Genomic DNA, 20,068 nt, shown 5'->3' with positions numbered 1-20,068 from the left:
CCTCAGATTTACTTAACTATTTTCCCCCATTGTTGCTTCTAAGATTTTTGCTATGATTAATAAAAGATGCAATGACTTACTGGGTAACCACTTCATTAGGTACATAATATCTAATAACTATGTTGTACACCTAAAACGAATATAATATTGTAAGTCAACTGTAATTGAAAAATAATCTTACAAAAAGATACCATGAGTCCTCTGGTGAATCCATCTTTGTCTAATTTTCTGATTCTTTCTTTACGATCAATACCCAGAAATGATTACTGGGTCAGAGAATATGTGCATTTCTACAGGCTACTGATACTTAGCCCCAAATTTTCAAAAATTATGAGCCAATTTGCATTTCTATTAGCAGCCCCTTGTTTTGTCTGCATTAGTCAGCATTCCCATTTTTTTTAAAAAAAACTTTTATTAGTTTTATCTGCAAAAATGGCATTTCGTTGAGGTTTTCTTTTACAATTCCAAGAGTGATGGTGAATAGCTTGTTAAAATTATTCCTTAGTCTATGTATCTCTCTCACATTGATGTTCCTTGGGTGAGGATTAAAAAAAAAATTATTCCTTAATAATTCCTCTTCTGTGAAGTATCTACTCATGTCTTTTTTTTTTTTTTTTTAAGACATATTTTATTGATTTTTTTTTTTTACAGAGAGGAAGGGAGAGGGATAGAGAGTCAGAAACATCGATGAGAGAGAAATATCCATCAGCTGCCTCCTGCACCCCCCCCCCCCCCCCACTGGGTTATGTGCCTGCAACCAAGGTACATGACCTTGACAAAATCGAACCTGGGACCCTTGAGTCCACAGGCCAACGCTCTATCCATTGAGCCAAACCAGTCAGGACTCTACTCATGTCTTTTAACATTTACATATAAGGGTGATGCTAGAATCTACAATAGGGAAAAGCATTCTCTATGTAAACATGCCATATTCACAAACTACCCACCCAATGCAATGAGGGTTTACCTACCACACACTGGTCACAATGCTGTCCCATCACCAGACGCTTACAGTAGCAGTAACCACTCTCAGAGTCGCAAGGATTCGCACCAGGGATTGTTCCCAGAGGATTGCAAGCACAAGCTTTATTGAAGATAAAACGAAGCAAAGAAACATAAACCAAGCGAGTCCGAAGCAGGAGTCTGGATTTAGAATTGCAAAGGAGTCTGGGACTTCCGCACACACGAGAGCTCCCAAGCTTTTAAACGAATGTACTTACATTTGCAACCATATGGGTCTTCGGCGCTTAAGCCATAGAAGCCTTCTTTGCACATATCACAATGTTCTCCTTCCACGTATAATTTACACCGACACTGACCAGCAATGAGCCCAGCAGAGAAATCAGTGTAACTGTCACAGATCCCCTCATTCTGAGAGCCGGCTGGGTCACAGGTACATTCTAGCAAGAACGAAAAGCACCAGGTTACACCACGTGGGTTTGTATAAATGCATATGTACCCTTCGTCTTTCAAATGCCATAAAAATAGACGAAAGAAGGCCTTACTGCCAAGAAAACCCCACCCCTGGCATCCTATACAGCAGATAAAATAAGGCTGAGTCTAATGCCCACGCTATGGGCTCCTGCAGAAGGATGGTGACCACCAGACTGTGCAAACCGAGTCCCATAGGCCCCACCTGGTGCCCCGTGCCCTCTTACGTTCACAGAAGTTGGGGTCGCGGACGTCTCTCTCCGGGTGCTGGTAGTAGAACGGCTTGCACTGCTCGCAGCTGCGGCCCATGGTGTTGTGCTGACAGTCGTCGCACACTCCCCCGCTGACGTTCCCCGTGGCCAGGTAGACGGCCATGTCGAAGTGGCACGAGTTGGAGTGTTCATTGCAGTTACACTCTGCGCGACAAGACCAAGGTCAAGTAAAGCCTCGAAGTCTGCTCACCGAGGGGGGGGTGGCAGGAAGGAAGCTCATTCTGGAAACAAGGGATGACGTTCAGGCAAAACAGCAATGAGCAAGGAGGCCCTGTGGCGAAAAGGACATCCCATGTCCTGCTGGAACCTTCCAGGGGCGGACTTTAGGAAAGAAACTCAACACCCTGCCCTCCTTGGAAGGCAATGGGCTACACAGCGTTGGAAACCTTTGGGGGAAAGTGCCCGCGGAAGCTGCTTGGCAGGAAGGCTGTCACTGCAGGGAGGACCCCGCGGTGGGATGGGAAGCTGTCAATCACCCTTGAAGGTTTTCTAGGCAACGTGTTCCTGGCCCAGCCTGCGTGGGCTGCCAGCTTTGAGGAACGCGGTCTGAAGGCCTGATCCCCTTCCTCCCCCTCCCTCCTCCACACCAGGCCAGGCTCTTCGGTGAGAACTGAGGTCAGCTTCAAGGCAGTCTGTTCCTCCTCTAGCCTCCTCGGCAGTCATCCTGGTCCAAGCCAGCTTTAATCATAACCTTCTCACTGTCTCGATCAACAACCCACGTGGATCCCTCTTATCATCTCGCAGTGAGGCTTCACTCAGTGTGGCCCTCATGGGGCTTTACATTCTCTCCTCGTCACCCAACTTGTCCTGGAGACAGAGACTGTGTCTCATCCGCGATGGACGCCGGTGCCCAGCAGAATGTCGCCCTGGATACACCGGCTGAATTAAACCTTGGAATCATTTCCCAGCCCAGATGCTGTGGTGGTCACCAGATGTCCAGGGGGCCTGGTGCTCCCATGTTGTTTTCCTTATCTTAACTCCCTCCCACCTTCCCCTCCCCCTTCTTCTCTTTAGCTAAACAATCTTAGCTGTTCTCCCAGGGACAGCTGGGGTGTGTTACTAACAAAACCTTGACCACTCCAGCCCTCACTGCTCTCCGAATTTCTAGGACAGACTGTCTCAGTGGGGGCAGAGGCAGACACACTCCAGAGGGGAGGACAGCATATGGGAATCACTGTGTGTGGGGTTAGCAGGGTGGTGGTGCTGCCCAGAGAATCCCACTGGCAGGGGGAAAAAATGGAGGCTGCAGCTGGGCTGGCAAAGAAACAAGGCCAAACAGTCTACTCCATAGCCTAGTGGTTGGCAAACTACGGCTCGAAAATCATATGCGGCTCTTTGGTCCCTTGAGTGTGGCTCTTCCACAAAATACCATGGCCTGGGCAACTCTATTTTGAAGAACTGGCATGAGAAGAAGTTTAAGTTTAAAAAAAATTTGACTTTCCAAAGAAATTTCAATCATTGTCCTGTTGATATTTGGCTCTGTTGACTAATGAGTTTGCCGACCACTGCCATAGCCCAACCATAATCTACCAGGCCATATTTTCCTTTCATTTTTCTCTCCTGGGCATCTTGCCTTTGAAACAGGTACCGTGTCAGGGACAACATCATCATCTTCTACTCAATTTGCTAAACACATAGGTGCTGCTCAGTAAACAGTAATTTATTAATTTGTGTGAATATTGTTTTCCTAAGAGTATCAGGATAAAGCTGGGAAAAGGGCAGTAAATTTCTCTTTTTTTTTCAAAATAGTGTACTATCACCTTATCTCTTACCAAAAGATGGATACTGGTGTCTGAATCGACTCAAAATGTCCCTCTGGCTCAGACTTACTTTTACAGGCATGGCTGTTTCGACCTTCAGCTGGTCTCCATGGTAAGTCGTGGTAGAAGTCCATGCACAGTTCACAGTTCAAGCCCTTGGTATTATGCCTGCACATGCAGTGGCCATGAACCTTGAAAGTTGTAAAAACAGGAAAGAGCAGAGTAAAAGGTATGCCAACGGCTAGACTTTTCCACGGTCAGTGGAAAATAGAAACCCCTTTTTACACCAATTCTAAGCTCTCGTGCACCACAGGGAGGGTTTGCTTTCATTTGGTTCCTCCCCACAGTGAGTTCCATCTATTTTGTTGATGGCTATAGCACGCATCTCTAGGAACTATTCCTACTATCGATATATAATGGAAACTCAATACCTATTTTATTAAACTATCAATGGAAAAAAGCCAGGTGAATGAAAATAGTAACTTAAGAATATTTTAAAAACCCAAAAAACCCAAAAAACTAGTTACTTATGAGTTAAAAAAAAATGTATTATGATAGAAATCAACAAAAGTTATAACTGAGAACTAAATTATACACACCACTTGGGAACCACTCACATTACTGCAAGTTTTACCACGTAAGCCATATAAAAGATATTTGTTTGCTTGCTTTGCTTTTTACTTCTGGCACAGCAATTAAAATTTTTTTCAACCCATTATTTTACATTCTTCCTTTTACATTTATTTATTTTTTTCCTTTTAAGAAAGGAATTAGAAAATCTCAGAAAAACATGCACACTATTTTGCTTTGCAAGGGCCCATGATGCACTGTTTTGCACACGAAAGACCCCGAGGCACATAAATCACGAGTCCTTCCCGCCTACCCAACGTGCCCTATGCGGGCCTCTCACCTGAACACCAGTCTCTGCGGAATGGAATTCGGGAACAGGACAGACAGGTCCACCCTGCACCCACTTTGACAGGAATGCAGTTAGCAGAAGACTAACATCGTGTCATTACAAGGTGGTTTCACAGAGACTTGAAAAATCGCTCCAAAGTACACACCACAGGACTCTACAGTTTCTGAATAAACAGTCCAATGCGCTGCGAGAGGCATGGCAGCTACACAACTGCGAGACATTAGCGACACACCCAGAACGCTACAGTGAAAGTAAATATGATCTTGACAGGGTTCTCTGATGTCGCAACAAGATTAGGATAAATCCTCCCTTCAGGCTCTGTTAAAAAGTCAACTTGATGCAATCACTTCTCACTAGAGTAAAGGGAAGGCGAGTTTTAGACAGTTAAATGCACTCAACCCTGCACCTTCTTCGATGGGAACGCACGAGCTTTGAGAAGGCAAACAGCAAGTCGCCACCGCCCGGCCTTCTGCAGGAAGGGAGGCCCGAGGTTCCATCTGTCACATACTTACTTAAGGCCCTCTGGCAAACTCAACCCCCGGTCTTCTGTAATAAGGACAGTTGGTTTAATAAATCCTGTCTGGCTTTAACATCCTATGGGTCTACAAGAATTATCATTGCACTTAGAAAACCAGTAAAATACTCTATCTTAAATCCATTTTGCAAATCCTCAGTTTTTAAAAGTACATAATTTAGGAGCACAGGGAAAAGATGAAACTAGAAGATATAAGGAAACAGAGTCCATTTAATTCCTAAATGATACTCTTTGGTTCTGGGTCCAAATTTCCAATTTCTTTGGACGGGGATCGATTTCTGCCTTCCATAGAGACTGGAATGCTTGCGATTTTTAACCCCCCCAGGAAGATGTACTGCTATTTGGAGAACGTTTCAATATTTGCTGATTGAAATATCTACTGCAGTATCATCCCATAGGAACAATCTCAAAAAAAATGAATGCTGTATCTTTGAGCCATCCTTACACCCCTATAGTCCAAGAAAGTCGGCAAAGGGAAAATCAGCTACACTGCAAAGGCCTCATCTAAGTCTGGAAAAATGAAGCCCCTAGAAAATAGGAAAGGCTCATGGTAAGTCCAGCTTCCACTTTCCTCAGATCCGCCTGTGTACTAGGAAGAAGAAAGCCGCACGGAGCGTTTGCTTACCATTCCCTCCACCTCCTCGTCAACTCCGTCCACCGGAGCACACTCGCTGGCGTGGCCGTAGCAGAAGCAATTGCCTCGAACCACCATGTCGTAGACGGCATAGTAGTACTTCTCCCGGATTTCCATTCTGGAATCCAAAAGGTTGTCTCCCAGAGTATGCAGCTTCACAAATTTGATTCTCAGGTTGGTGATTTTTAAGAGATCTACAAAGGCCACCAAGGAGATGAAAAGTCTGATCAAACAAGCAAGGTTTCTTTTGTAGGCACACATCTTTTCTCTTTACTGAAAGGTGTGACACACTAAAATGGCTTGTTGTCAAGCTTACCCTCCTTGTCTGATCTGGATGGTGATAGAGTCAAGTTTAACATAATGGGACAGTCTCTGACAGAAAGGCTACAGCCTTCCCATTAGTGTAATGAGAACGTGTACTGTGTGACGGATTTGTGTGCAGACTGACATTTCTGCAAGAATGGAAGAGCGGAGACATTTATGACTATGATGGCAGGACTGTCAGAACCCACTGGCACACAGTAATCTAACCACTGCAATACCATCTGGTTCCTGTAGCAACCAGGGCCAGCCTCAAAAGCAGAAAATTCCATGCAGGCGGGAAAGGGTTTATCAAAGCACCCCAAATTCTCATGAACTTCAGTGTAAGACAGTTAGAAAGGAACATACAGGGTGGGGCAAAAGTAGGCTGACAGTAGTTCATATAGAAAATAACACAATAATAAATAATAACACAAGTATAAACTCTGTGTTCTGCGTACTCCCAGCTGTAAACCTGTTTTTCCCCTACTCTGTATTTCTGTGTTTATTTTTGGAGAGGTAAATACTACCTGAAATTTCCCACCATTGAGATGTATTCCACGGTACTAACATAGATTTCACACTATAGGATAACCACACTCCAGAATATCTGAACCAAGTTTTGAAGCAACATGACGATTTAACTTTCTTTGTCCTAGTTGTACAATACACACTTGCCAAAATAATTACCAATAAAATACAGTGGCAGAGGATAAAGGAGCTTAGTATTAGCATGGTGGGACAAATTATTTTTTCTCTCTCAATTTCTCTTATCTTCTTTTTCCTGGGTCTATAGATCTATGCTGATTATAGGGGCTGGGCTGCCAGGTACATTCTACAGTAACTTTACAAACCAGGGGCCATTCCATTCCACCTTCTGATCGGAGTTTTCTCATTAATTACTAAGTTGCTCTTGCTACAGCGGACCCCACAAGATGGACTGTTCCATCTGCCCTCCTACTGAGCTCTGCAGCCTGGAGCTGCTCCTGAGCGTTCCTTTCATTTCTGCTGATGCAGCCTTATTTCCCCCCAGCCTCATAATTCACAACACAAGGCAACAGGGACTCGGCCCAGCACAGCCGATACTTTCAAAGCCCGAGTACAATTTTCAGTACTTATAACATATGCAAAGCTCACAATAGAGACGATAGAAAGAGCCGTGGACTGAACGAGAAAGTCCATGACTCCATGCATTGAAGTTGGGCTCTTTGTAAAATCAAAAACTACACAGAGAGAACGAGTGGAATTTATGAATGCCAACATTTCCTCTTGCACAAATGCTCCTGCGAGGACGGAGCACAAGCGCCCATTGACGAGGCCAAACAGCCAACGTGAAGAGCAGCTGGAGTATTTAGAGACCCTTGAACTGATCTTGGTGGAAGCCCTCTGAAGAGCAAATACACCCCCCCCCCCTCCGTATTTAACAGCAACCGAGTCCCGCACTGACTGCTGTTCCAAGAGGCAGAAATCACTTGTGAAGTGAGTCTCAAAGGTCTCAACAACAGAAACAACCAAAGAGCTATTGTTCCCTTGATTACAAAGTAAATCTAAAGCATGAACAGCTAAAACGGATGCGTCTTTGACACAGAAATAGATTTTCTGATGCCACTTAACAACAGAAGTCAACAGAATTATACTGGCAGCACATTCCCCAAGTCCCACAAGTTTCACTTAAAAAGGAGGAGACCGGGAGTCCTTCTGGGGACATCGCATTGGGGTCCGGGGGTGGGGGTGAGGGGTCACAGGAGCCCGGGCAGACATTTCTCGCAGCTGGAATTGGAGAGCAGGGAAGGCAGGCCTCGCAGAGCTCACTCAGAAATAGCTCAGGGCTGGACGTGCCACTAACTATGTGTTTGACCACAGAATGAAAGAGCAAATTGCAGATCACAGACAGTCTGGGCCACATGTGAAATTAAGTGAAGTGGGGAAACAGCCTGGCAATTTCCCTGGACTTCTTCCACTCCTCTCCTCCTGCTTCAGGCTGGGGGTTCCATGGGGCAAGGCCGTGGTTAAGCAGCACCATGCCCAGCTGGGAGATAGGACTGCCCAGCCCCCGCCACCTGCGTGCATGCAGCTCAGCAGGAGGGGGAGCCTCACCCTTTCACACAGGACCTATGCCACAGCTGACAGCAACAGCAGCAGCAAAGCAGCTTCAGTGCACTCCATACTTTCTATGCGTCAGGCGTGTTGGTAGGTGATTTATACTGGTGAACTCGTTTTCCCTCCCAACAGCCCTAAGATCAATATTACTTTCTCCATTTACAAATGAAAACAAAACAAAACAAAACAGAGGCTTTAAAAAGTTTTAAACAAAGGACTTGCCCCAGGTCACAAAGCTGTAATATGCTGGCACTGGGATTGAAACCCAAATCTGTCTGACTTCAAAGCCCATTCTTGTAATTAGTGCATATTCTGCCTCCCAAAAAGATCTAAAGGTAATTCTGAAAAAATCGTAAGCATGGCTATTGAATGCTGCAGAGAGCTCTGAACCGAGAGTCCTAACTTAGAGGTTTAGAATCTGACATTATTTAATGTCACCTCTCTCTCTGAGCTTGTTTACTCAGGTAAAATGGAAATACAGCCCCAGCCAGTTTGGCTCCGCAGATAGAGCGTCGGCCTGCAGACTGAAGGGTCCTGGGTTCGATTCCAGTCAAGGGCACATGCCCGGGTTGCAGGCTCAAACCCCAGTGGGGGACATGCAGGAGGCAGCCAATCAATGATTCTCTCTCATCATTGATGTTTCTCTCCCTCTCCCTCTCCTTCTCCCTTCCTCTCTGAAATAAAAATATACATTAAAAAAATGGAAATACAACCCTCACCTTATTGAACATAATGAACATGGCTAAGACTTCTGATTTCATTCACTATTCTTTCTTTTCTTCTTTTGACATAAGAGCCCTAGTCAAAAGTGAGAGCGCATGGTCATCTGGCTACAGTTGTTCTGCAGTGTAGCCTGCAGTGTAGCCATGTGACCAGTTGTGGCCAATGGGATGAGAACAGAAGTGATAATAGCTTCTGTGTCACATGCCCTTCATTTCTTCCCCCTCACAGGATAGGACAAAGCCGTTGGTTCAGTTCTAACTATGTGGACAAATAGAATAAGACAGAAGGAACCTGGGTGACCTACTGGCTAGGGTTGCCAGATTTAGCATTAAAGATGCTCAGTTAAACTGAATTTCAGATAAACCATCATTTTTTAGTATAACATGTCCCAAATATCACATGGGACATAGTTATACTATGGGGTATACTTGTATTAAACACAAATATTACATAGGGCATATTTATGGTAAAAAACTATCTTATTTTTTATCTGCAAGTCAGATTTAACTGGGTGTCAGTCTGTCTTTTTTTGTAGTGAGCCTCTTCTCTGAGAATCCCTCTGGGTGATTTTGTCAGAGAGAAATAATCTTCCATTTACTAGAGCCACTGTATTTTTGGGGGACACTTTGTTACAACAGCTTAGTGTGTGTGTGTGTGTGTGTGTGTGTGTGTGTGTGTTTGTACTTATACACACATATACTTATATTATACTGAGCAAAATAAGGTATTATGACAAGCAGACAAGCATAACCGCTTGAGTATTCTGATATAAATCTTTTTTCTCTTATCAAAATGTATTACCCATCAACGAGGACTTTGATTACTGCAAATTTTGAGAGTTTCTAGTAGGGTTTTGCAGAGGAAAAAAAAAAAAAAAGAAAGAAACGAAGAGGGTGGATTTAGCACTGAATATTTAGATTCTGGGTAGCAGTGTTCTGGCTAAGAGTTCTTCCTTGATTGCTATTTTCCATCAAACTTTTATTTGAAAACAAGCTTACTCTGTATCCTTGGACTATACGGGTCATCTATTTTGAAAGCAGGATCTAAAGCACGAAATATCACCTGAAAATAGAGAGAAGAGTCATTGGTATTTCTGCAATGATCAAAAACTAGATTTGCAAGTAGAATGTAGTAGAAAAATGGCAAATGCACCTCTCCTTCTGTTGAGGGCTCAATGTCAGAATATCGGGAATCACAAATTATATCATCGACGTTCTTCATGGGGCCTGTTGAAATGCCGGGAAAGGAGCTCTCACAGTCATAAGCGAAGTATCTGTACACGCCCCAGGTCTTCCCGAAGTCCGAGGATCGCTCTATCAGCATAGCCGCTGGGCGGAATGTCTAAAGGCAGGGGAAAGGCTCATTGGAGTTTATTTTTTTTTAATCTCAAATGAAAATAACACTCAGCTGTGTGCTGCAACCATGAATGCTTGTGGTTGGCACTGCAGACAAGAGCTGGATTACAACTACTTCAAGCTGTCCCGCGGAACCTCTTCTTGCAAGGAAAGTGTCTAGCCTCGAAATTTTGCACTTTCTCCCACCCTACCCAAGATGAATAAGCTGCTTCTCTTTAGAAACTGATTACAAACAGGCCTTCATAGCCGACAAGTTTTGATACATTTAGTCACCAGGCCCCTAAGATGACTGGTTAGTGTGAAGGCTGCTTCTTTCAGTTTTTCATTTCATTATTCAGCAACTGTGTCATGTACCACACACTGGTCTACATGCTGTAGACAGTCCCATGAGCTATCAATATGGATATAAATCATTTACAACATAATACATCATATACCACAGCAGAGTCCCATGTGGTGTGCTTTGGGAAAACAAGAGAAATGAATTACTAACTCAGGAATCTGGGGAATCCACTCCAAGCTATACACCCAAAAGAACTGAAACAGGAACTCATTTGTACATGAATGTTCATAGCAGCATTATTCACAATAGCCAGAAAGTAGAAACAACTCAAATGTCCATCAACAAATGAATGAATAAAAACTATAAACATACAATGGAATATTATTCGGCTATAAAAAGGACTGAAATTCTAGTATTTCCTACAGCACAAATGAGCCTTGAGAACATTATAGTAAGTGAAATAAGCCAGGCACAAAAGAACAAATATTTCATTTACATGAAATGTCTTGAATAGGCAAGTACACAGAAATAGGTTAGAGTTTCCAGGGGTTGTAGGGAGGGGTCACTAAGGTTTTAATGCTTAATGGGTAGAGTTTCTATTTGGGGTGATGAAAAGTTCTGGAACCTTTTCCAGTGACACCCACTGGACAATTGTAAACAAGTTGTCTGGGACACAGCTGCGAGGATGGAGCTTAAAACACAGATTTGGGAAACACTGTATACATTACAATATTTAAAACTTCCAGATAAATAATTTCTCCCCACAAAGCAATGGGTAAGCCCTAGCCAGTGTGGCTCAGTTGGTCATCCTGTGCACCAAAAGGGCGCTGGTTGAATTCCTGGTCAGGGCACATGCCTGGTTTCAGGCTCAATGCCGGGAGGTAGGCACAGGGGGGAGGAAGGAGGAAAGACATGAAGGGGGCAGCTGTTAATGTTTCTCTCTCCCTCTAAAAAAAACACAAACACAAAAAAATGGGCAAGATAAAAGAGCCAGCAGGAGCTCCAGGAAAATGCATCAGCAAAGGGCTGGTCAAGGAAAGAGAGTAGTGCCTTGAACTTTATTTCTGTTATGGACTGAATTGTGTCTTCCCAAAATTCTTATGTTGAAGACCTAACACCCAGGATCTCAGACTGTGACTATATTTGGAGGTAGGGGTCTTTAAAGTCATAAGTGAAGTGAAATGAGGCCAATACAGTGGGCCTTAATCCATCACAACTGGTATTCTTATAAGAAATTAGGCTACAGACACATGGAGAGGGAAGACCACATGCAGACACAAGGAGAAGACAGCCATCTGTAAGTCAAGGAAGGAAGAGGCCATAGAAGAAACCAACTCTGCTGACACCTTGACCTGGGACCATCGCCTAAAATAATGGTCGCCAACCTTTCAGACCTCACAGACCACCAGTGAGTGGTCCATGGACCCCTGGTTGGTGACCGCTGGTCTAAGCCACCCAATGCGTGATACTTTGGATGGCAGCCCTGAGGAACTAACTACTTTGGCCTCACAACACATTTGTCTTTCCTCAGATGAGTAAACTGAGGCTCAGAGGTATCCATTGACTTGCTAACTATCGGCAGAGCTTAGATTCAAATCCAAGCTGAATGAAGACCAAACCTATCTCTTTGCCTCAGTAACTAACAGCATAATAGAAGACTGAAAATGGATGTCAGAGAAGAAGGAACAAGAAGATAAAAATCCGGAAACTGAGGCAGGACAGAGGTTGGGGGGGGGGGGGTGAATAAGGTTAACTGGAGATTAGAGATGAATTGGAATGAGCATTGAAAGTTGGCCACGGCTTCAGCACTGATGAACAGCATAAGTGCATTTTGGGACGTGAAGTCAGATTCCAATGGAGGAAGATCAAAAAAGTGAAGCGGACCTTATAAACAGACACTTCTGAATTAAAACCAATGCCGGAAAGAATTAAAATCTGGGTGACAACTAAACATACAGTCCCAGACCTCCTCTTGCCTTTCTTAATCCTGATGGTCTTTTCCCCGGATAAAAGGAGACAAGTGTACGATAATGAAGGTCACCTTTTGACAGTCTTCGATTTATTCAACTACCAGTTGTTCAAGTCCTTTTTTAAAAAAAAAAAAAACAAAACAAACTTATTCAGGAATATTTTTTTAAAAAAATACCTTATTAGAATTTTAAAATAAAAAGGGAAACCCCAATGGCTAACGGAACCAGAACACACTCCCCAGAGAACAGCTCCTGGGTGGTGATGCTTGGGGACAGACCAGCCTGATGTCTGTGTCACAAGGGAGCAGAGGGGAAAAGCCTCACAGCCCGTCCTGGCGAGGCTTCCTTCTCCCTCCCTTCTGGAAATTTCTGCGTCCCAAAGGGCCACCGACGGATTACCCAATTTCCTGTGGAGTTAAGAAGCTGCTGGAAACAAGAACACCACATTTTACGTGCAGAATGGAAGCCTTCCCACACTCTGCTTAGTCGCTCACCTCTTCAGGCCTCACACTGATGCAGTTGTCTCTGAATTCATACTAAATAAAAGGGGTGCGAGTTTGGAGACATCTGGCAATAGGCGAAGCCACACGGAGCACATGCTAAATATACGTTGCTAGCCTAACAAAACGCAATCCGCTTAGCAACCAGCCATCTCCATGACAAACACGATGCAGGGTGACGTGTCTCCTTCATCCTCACCCCCTTCCTGTCCTCACCATTGTCAATTGTGTCACTACCCTCTAGCTACTCAGCTTCGACATCAGAGGAATCTTTGATTCATCCCTTTCCTTCCCCTTTCCTTCCACTGCTCAGCTCCTCGTCTTTCTCCAAGTCATGGTTTGACTGACCTCTGATTCTACGGGGTCCAACTGGCTTTCTTAGAAAGCAGGCTCCACCTCTGGACGATGATTCTGAGGCAGGAGATATGTGTGATCAGGAAAAGCTTCCCATAATGCTTCCCGACGTCTGGGCTGCAGGAGGCGGCCCCCTCCTACCTTCTAAGGGGTCAGTTGGACCCCTTAGAAGTCAGCCCTTCTTTTAACACGGACCTCAACAAGAAGCCCCCAATGTTGTCCCAGGCTCTCCTCTGCCATTTCCGCTGGACTCCCTCCCTGGAATACAGGCCTCCATTCCTGGTCAATTGTTCCCTATTTCCTACAAAGTTCACATTCCTCAGCAAGGAGTCAAGGTCCTTCTGTCATCTCACTTCCCTTCCTCCCCTCACGACCCACAGCAGATCTACACTGTACGTGCTGAACAAGCCTTGCCAGGAGAGTCCCACCAGCCGAGCTGTGTTCTTAGACTATTTCCTCTGCCCAGGAGGGCTCTGCTTCCACCTCCTCCCACCGAAATCCTGCACATTCCTCCTGGCCCGGGTCCAGGGCGGCCCCAGTCCTCTCCCCACGAAGCTTTCTCTCCTCTACCAGGCTCAAGTTACTCTCCCACGCCTCCGGGCTAATGTACATGATCTGTGCTTCTGCAAGTCGAGCTATGGCAGTTGGCATATTCTGTCTTGTATTGTAAGTTATTTGTAAGTATGTTTCTCCCCTAGAAACCTGGAAGCTCTGGATGGGCAGTAACTCCTCTATCTTTATAAAGCCCTGGCCGGGGTGGCTCAGTGGGTTGGGCATCAGCCCATGCACTGAAAGGGTGCCCGTTGGATTTCCGGTCAGGGCACATGCCCGGTTTCAAGTCTCCATCTTCAGTAGAGGTTGTGCAGGAGGCAGCTGCTTGATGTTTCACTCTCACGTCAATACTTCTCTCTCTTTCTCCCTCTCTCTTCCGTTCTCTCTCAAAAATCAATTTAAAATATTTTTTTTTCAAAATCCCATGAAGCCTGGACCAGTTTCTCACAAACACAAAATGGTTGGTTTCATTCACTTATTCACTTATCAGTAAGTATTTGTAGAGCAATTATGTGCCAGGCATTAGCATATATAAAAATGATCACATCCTCACAACGGACCCGGGTAACCTGATACCCCTCTAACCAGAACAGACGGGTATGTCACACAACCCCATAACATAGGTGTTGTTGTTCCACTTTACCAAGGGGGAAGCCAAAGCTCTGGCCACACATGCCAGGAAGGGGCAGAATGGGGACTCACCCCCAAGTTTGGCCAACCCTATAGAAGTTGCTGTTCACACATGAGCTAGAACCAAAAGAATGAGTTCTCGCTCATAAACCGAAGTCTGACAACGTGGACCCAACTACAAAATATGTGCCCCAAGGACTTTTAGATAAAAAAACATCTCATGTTTGGAAACAGAAGCCCTTTGCAAAGTAACAGATGAACCTTAGTCAAGATGACTGAGTATATTCAGGTGTCACATAACATGAAGGCAAGCCCCTCACGCGTGGTTGAGTGTGCATTCTCACCGCCAGGTTGAGTGTGTGGTCCGTGAAGGGACCAGGAGGAGAGAAGGTGTTTGGTGGAAGCCCTCCCACCCTCTGGGTGTCAGGTGTCACCGTGCACGCCGGCAGCAGTGACAGCAGGGACTCGGCAGCCCAGTCCCTCCGGGTCACATGCTGACCCCCTCGCCCATCCCTGCCCCCGCCTCCCTCCCGGGCTTCAGCGGAGGACACAAGTGAGACTTTCATGGCCGTCTGCCCACATGGAAAATTTACCCTAGCACCTTCTCCAAACCTGAGAGGGGACAGATAAGGCCCCCAACCTCAACGGAAAACTATTCACAAGGGATTTTGATCTGAGAAGTAATAAGTACGTTATGGGTTTTGTGTGAACCAACATGTACTCTTGGCCATGCGAAGTCTGGCCTTTCCAGGCAGCTGCTGACGAGGAAACAAAGGGACTTTGTACAGAGGCTTTCCCCGGTCCCGGAGTCATTTTACATCTCGAGAAGAAAAAGAATGAGAAAATCCGCATTTAAGAAGGCGTGTGCATTTCATAAGAAAACTGTACGCTGTTCCCACAGATTCTGCAAAACCTTGGAAACGAAAGATAATGCACTTCCTTTCCAGTTACCAAACTCAGCATTAAATCATCCACACAGGCCGCCAGGGAGTGAGTCTCCAGATGTTTCATTGTGGTTGGGAGAGTCCGAGCTGCCTCTCTCCATCAGGAAATAAAAAGATGCCTAATTAGAAGTACCATGGAATAGTGGCTTTCCCTACTTCTTGCTGTGTAGATTATTAAGCATAGTTATTCATGCCCGTGTTTAAAAACCTGTTCCATTATCCCAGTTTATAGCAGCAATCATAGTTAAGTGTCCATGTAGGTCAATTCGCAACAGACATCTGTTTTGAAAGGGGGGTATACCGTGTTCTCACATGTCATTTGTGAGAAAAGTTATGGATTCCTTACCTTGAAGGTCATTATGAGATGAGTAAAATGGAATTCTGCTTCCAAGTCCAGTTGGATGGTTACATTTTCCACACCTATAGATATTTTTAAATAAAAAGGGAACAGTCAACAAGCACATCTGTGAACAGCTGAGACCGTTAAGTTAACTTTATGCTCCTCAGAGAAAGCCTCTTTGCCTTCTATCTTAACCTGAAGGTGCAGAGAAGACGACAATAAGCCTCTCCCTGCCCAGCTGCCGTGGCTCAGTGGTTCAGTGGTTGAGCATCAACCTATGAACCAGGAGGAGCTCATGGTTCGATTCCCAGTCAGGACACATTCCCGAGTTGTGGGCTCGATCCCCAGTAGGAGGCATGCAGGAATGTTCTCTCTCATCATTGATGCTTCTACCTCTTTCTCCCTCTCCCTTCCTCTCTGAAATCAAAAGAAAAGTATTTTTAAGAAAAATCAGGTTGTAAAGCCCACGTCTGAGGATCCTGAGTCTTACACTTCTGGAGCTCAGCTTGTGGAATCTGTTCCTGGGAATGAGGCAGCTGGCAGGGTGCCTCTTGCTGCATCAAGGCCATCTTTCCTTAGGAAACTTCTTCCCACCCTTCGAAGCCCAGAGGCTCTCCGAGGGGAAGGAGAGGGGCCTTTCTGTGCACAGCAGGGACGGGGCTTGCAGACTAACGTGCCAGGGCACAATCCTCCCTCAGAAGAAACACAAATGCTCCCTTTTCTCTACGTAGCAGCAAGGACAAGAAAGGAATCTACCACCTACATTAGTCATACTCCGACTTAGAAAACCGGGCCCTGATGGAGAAGGCTTTGGATGCATCTCCACAACCGAAAAACAATGCCAAAGAGGCTAAGGGTCAGCCAATAAACAAACGAGCCCGGACAAATACTAACGTCTCCCCTTTCCAGGGGAGAGCCTGCACAAACACAGGCGCCTTTGCACCAGGCCCTGAGGGTCCATCAGAGCGGCTTTCACACACTGAGAGGCCGCTGGAATTCCAGAGATGGAAAACACCTGCCAGCCCAGCCCTGGGACCCTGCCCGTTTGGAGGAGACCTTTCCACCTTTCCTACAACTTCAGAGAGCTTTGGGGTCTGCCCTCCAGAGCAAGAGAAGCCTTCCTAGCAAATGCAAGAAGACAGGAATGTGTCAGAACGAATCATGTCACTGGCTGGTGTATTTTCAGGAAATCCGTGAGGCTTTTGAAATAAACTCTCCTGCTGAAAACCTATCCTGTCAATTCGGGGGGAGGGGAAAGTGGCCAGTGGGATGGCCACGAGTTAGCTGGAATGCTAGAAAAAAAAACATTATAGTGACACTCACTTTATCTGCATTCTTAAATGCAGATTGTAAACCTGTTCTGGACATTTCCTTTCAGATGAAATGTTAGCCAAGTGACCACATGTCTCTCCTCTCCCAGGCTTTTAAAAACTTGCACTATTTGTTCAAAACGAAGAGATAACGAAATAATATAAATACAAACAAGACGGGTGCCATTGCTGCAGCTAAGACCATGGGCTGCAATGTGTGGCCTAAAAGCACATTCCAGTTTGGATTTATAGCCTAATAAAGCACTGCAGGGCTGTTGTTGTTCTTTAATCTGGGAAGAAAAATCCATGGAGAAAAGAAACAAGGTCATCTTCCACAGTGCATGTGACTTCTGTCCTTCCAGGAGTGGATCACCAGGAAGGGTAAGTTAAAAGTAGTTGTACATGCCAAGCCTACGGCTATGCCTGAGAACTGATCATCGAATGCCTTCATGTAAAGCTCATTTTGAACAAAACACACGGAAGACAGATAAAAATCAGGTTTACAAAGAAAGGCCTTAATTGTGAACTATCAGACAACGGAGAGATGACAGGGATCAGTAACGATAGGTCTGACTTTCTAAAGACCAAGCTCCATCAGTCTCCTGTCATCTAATCTTGTGTCAGAGTGACAGAGAAATCCAATTGGAAAAAAAAAACCTTCTTTCTGGCATTTGGTCTCTCTTGCCACACAAATTAAAAATTGTAGAAAATGTTAAGCGCCTGATGTTACCAAGAAAAACCCCTCCTCTAGAACGATAGCACCTATTCTGGGCATTTCCCTTCAGATGAAATGTTAGTTAGCAAAGGAGACCTTGGCTAACCTTGATGAACTACTTTACTGTCTATCACCTAAAGTGGGAAGGGTCCTGATTCTAACACTCAGGCATCCTTCCTTTATCTTTCCATAAAGATAAAGGAAGAATGTGAGCAGCCAGGAAATGCTCATAGTCTATTCATAAGCTTTTGCTAGTCCAGAAGTCCTTTGTAATTCAGGAACAGATTTACAGAAACTTCTCTTTCACATTGATCTCCTCCTATCACAAGTAAGAAGGCTCTGGCTGACGCATGCTCTCTGAGGGTCACTATTTCAAAATAGTGGCCAATGAAGCCCTAAGGGCAACCAGTGAATAGCCAACCTCCTCAGAAACCAACAATCTTCTAGAAAGCAGGAGGAATTTTATAGTCTATGATGAGGAAGTCTACTGGGAGGTTTTCTTTACAGAATGATGAAAAACTGCCAGCATCCAAAAACTCCTCAGGTATAGGGCATATAATAATGAGATCTAATAGTGTCCATGCTTCCTATGGCCAGGCTCAGGTTCATTTCTGAAAGCCCTTTCTCATAATTTTTAAAAAATATAATGATACATGGTGAATTATGAACATCATAACTCCACCTCTATTCCCCAAAGTTCACAGTCAAGCTTGAAACAAATGTAAAACTAATTTTGGCTTGATTCCATAGCAATAATAGCATTATAGTTGATGAAGTTATTAAACCAAAAAAAAGGAACGAAGGATTGAAAGGGACACACACACTCACTGGTGAAACTGACTTGGGTATATTCATGTTGACCGAGTCTTTGAAAAATCACATCTAGAGCTTGTTTATATGACTATTATTAAGCTTTCTTTCAATAGAAGGAAGGTAGTGATGGTGATGGGGGCACATTCTGCCTTGTCCTTTGGGATTGATCAAAATAAAGATGCTGCATTTTTGTGGAAGAAGGGCCTGAGGTAGTACAGGGCCTTCCCACGCCCTCCTCAGCACCTGCACACATGCCCCAAAGGCCCCTCAGAATGAGTGCTGCGGAATTCCTTGGTCTAGCATGAAAGACTGCTTTCTGGTAGGAAGTGCATGAGAAGTTAGTGCTTCGGGCAGTAAATCTGTCAAAGGCCATGATCACAGGACTGAGGAGCCATCCTATAATTATAAACACCCAGGAGTCTGCAAGCCCCTTTCAATCACATTCCACAAACTTGTTCCCACACCAACCACATACCATTTTCAGATTGCCACCAAATCTTAAGGCGGTTTGGAGCAAATGTAGTGACCACATTTTCAATGAGATGACTGTCAGGATTGAGGGTCTCATGATAAGGATCTTGCGAATTGCAAATGAAGCATTTTTTGTCCTCCTGAAAGCAAAGTGAGTTTCATGAGTTTAGGAAACAATTCTCTCTCTCTCCCTCTCTCTCTCTCTCTCTCTCTCTCTCTCTCTCTCTCTCTCTCTCTAGACACAATAAAAATCAAGCCCACAATACAAAAATCAAACCTGCTCGCTTCAAGGAAAATGAATGTGCCAAAATTACTTAAATGACATACCACATGCCTTTCACTTTAATTTACCGAGTATGAAATTCTCCTGAAAATTTCCTCCTCTATTGCAAATTCAAGGTCAAAAGTACAAGAAAGCATTGTTTCCACCAGCTATTAATGCAATTAAAATGAAATTTCTCGGCTTAAGGTCTAATCTCAGTAAATAGCTAGAGGAGCTTACTCTTCAAGGAAAATGCAGAAGAGGTCTCAGAGAATTTTTGCTGACATAAAACAAACTGAAAATGAAAAAGAGGGGGGGGGGGGGCGGGGGGGAAGACATACAATTCATTTGGCCTGATTTTCTAAAACCTACGTAAGGTAGAAACCAAGTACTAGAAGATGCACTTAAGAGCTTTTAGGAACTACAGAATAAGATTTCTTAGCTTCTGCTCTGCCCAAGCTGTGGACCAGTGTGGTGGCCTGCAGACTACCAGCTTCTCAGGATATCTGGGAAGGGGGCGCCAGGCTGCCCTATTGTGCTGGGAGCACCATAAACTGTGCTCCCAACTCAAAGACCAACGCGGACCTGGACTGGAAGTGAGACACACTTTAGGTTTTAGAGTAGCTTCGAACTGCTCTCTTCTCATTTCCCTTCTCCTTAAAATGGGGGCCACAGCCACGCTGGCATTTGGGTCAGCAAAGTTCAAAGAACCCTCTTTGTCCTCCAGCATGGCAAATCATAAAGAGCCAAACTTCATGGTTCCCTTTTCCACACAGAGCTCTGCTCTCTAAGTTTTCTGAAATGCAAATTAACCTTAAATCTGAAAATGATGCCCAGACTGAAATCTATAGAGACCCACACACACCTTACAACATTTACGCACGAGTCATGTTCC

General features: G+C 44.7%; 1 protein-coding gene across 1 annotated transcript in view; it reads right to left on the bottom strand.

Annotated features, from left to right (window-relative positions):
- LAMB1 (laminin subunit beta 1) overlaps positions 1-20,068 on the bottom strand; it is a 64,786-nt gene that overhangs the window by 41,362 nt on the left and 3,356 nt on the right. The window contains exons 4-12 of the mRNA XM_084897769.1: positions 18,916-19,051; positions 15,609-15,682; positions 9,827-10,015; positions 9,673-9,736; positions 5,543-5,745; positions 3,534-3,654; positions 1,659-1,847; positions 1,221-1,400; positions 972-1,084 (exon numbers count right to left, since the gene is read on the bottom strand). Coding sequence (XP_084753895.1) covers positions 972-1,084; positions 1,221-1,400; positions 1,659-1,847; positions 3,534-3,654; positions 5,543-5,745; positions 9,673-9,736; positions 9,827-10,015; positions 15,609-15,682; positions 18,916-19,051 — 1,269 coding nt within the window. The remainder of the gene's footprint in view (positions 1-971; positions 1,085-1,220; positions 1,401-1,658; positions 1,848-3,533; positions 3,655-5,542; positions 5,746-9,672; positions 9,737-9,826; positions 10,016-15,608; positions 15,683-18,915; positions 19,052-20,068) is intronic.

This window comes from Pipistrellus hanaki, assembly GCF_964339955.1.
Source record: "Pipistrellus hanaki genome assembly, chromosome: 10".
Lineage (NCBI taxonomy): Eukaryota > Metazoa > Chordata > Mammalia > Chiroptera > Vespertilionidae > Pipistrellus > Pipistrellus hanaki.
This window is presented reverse-complemented; position numbering and strand designations above follow the sequence as displayed.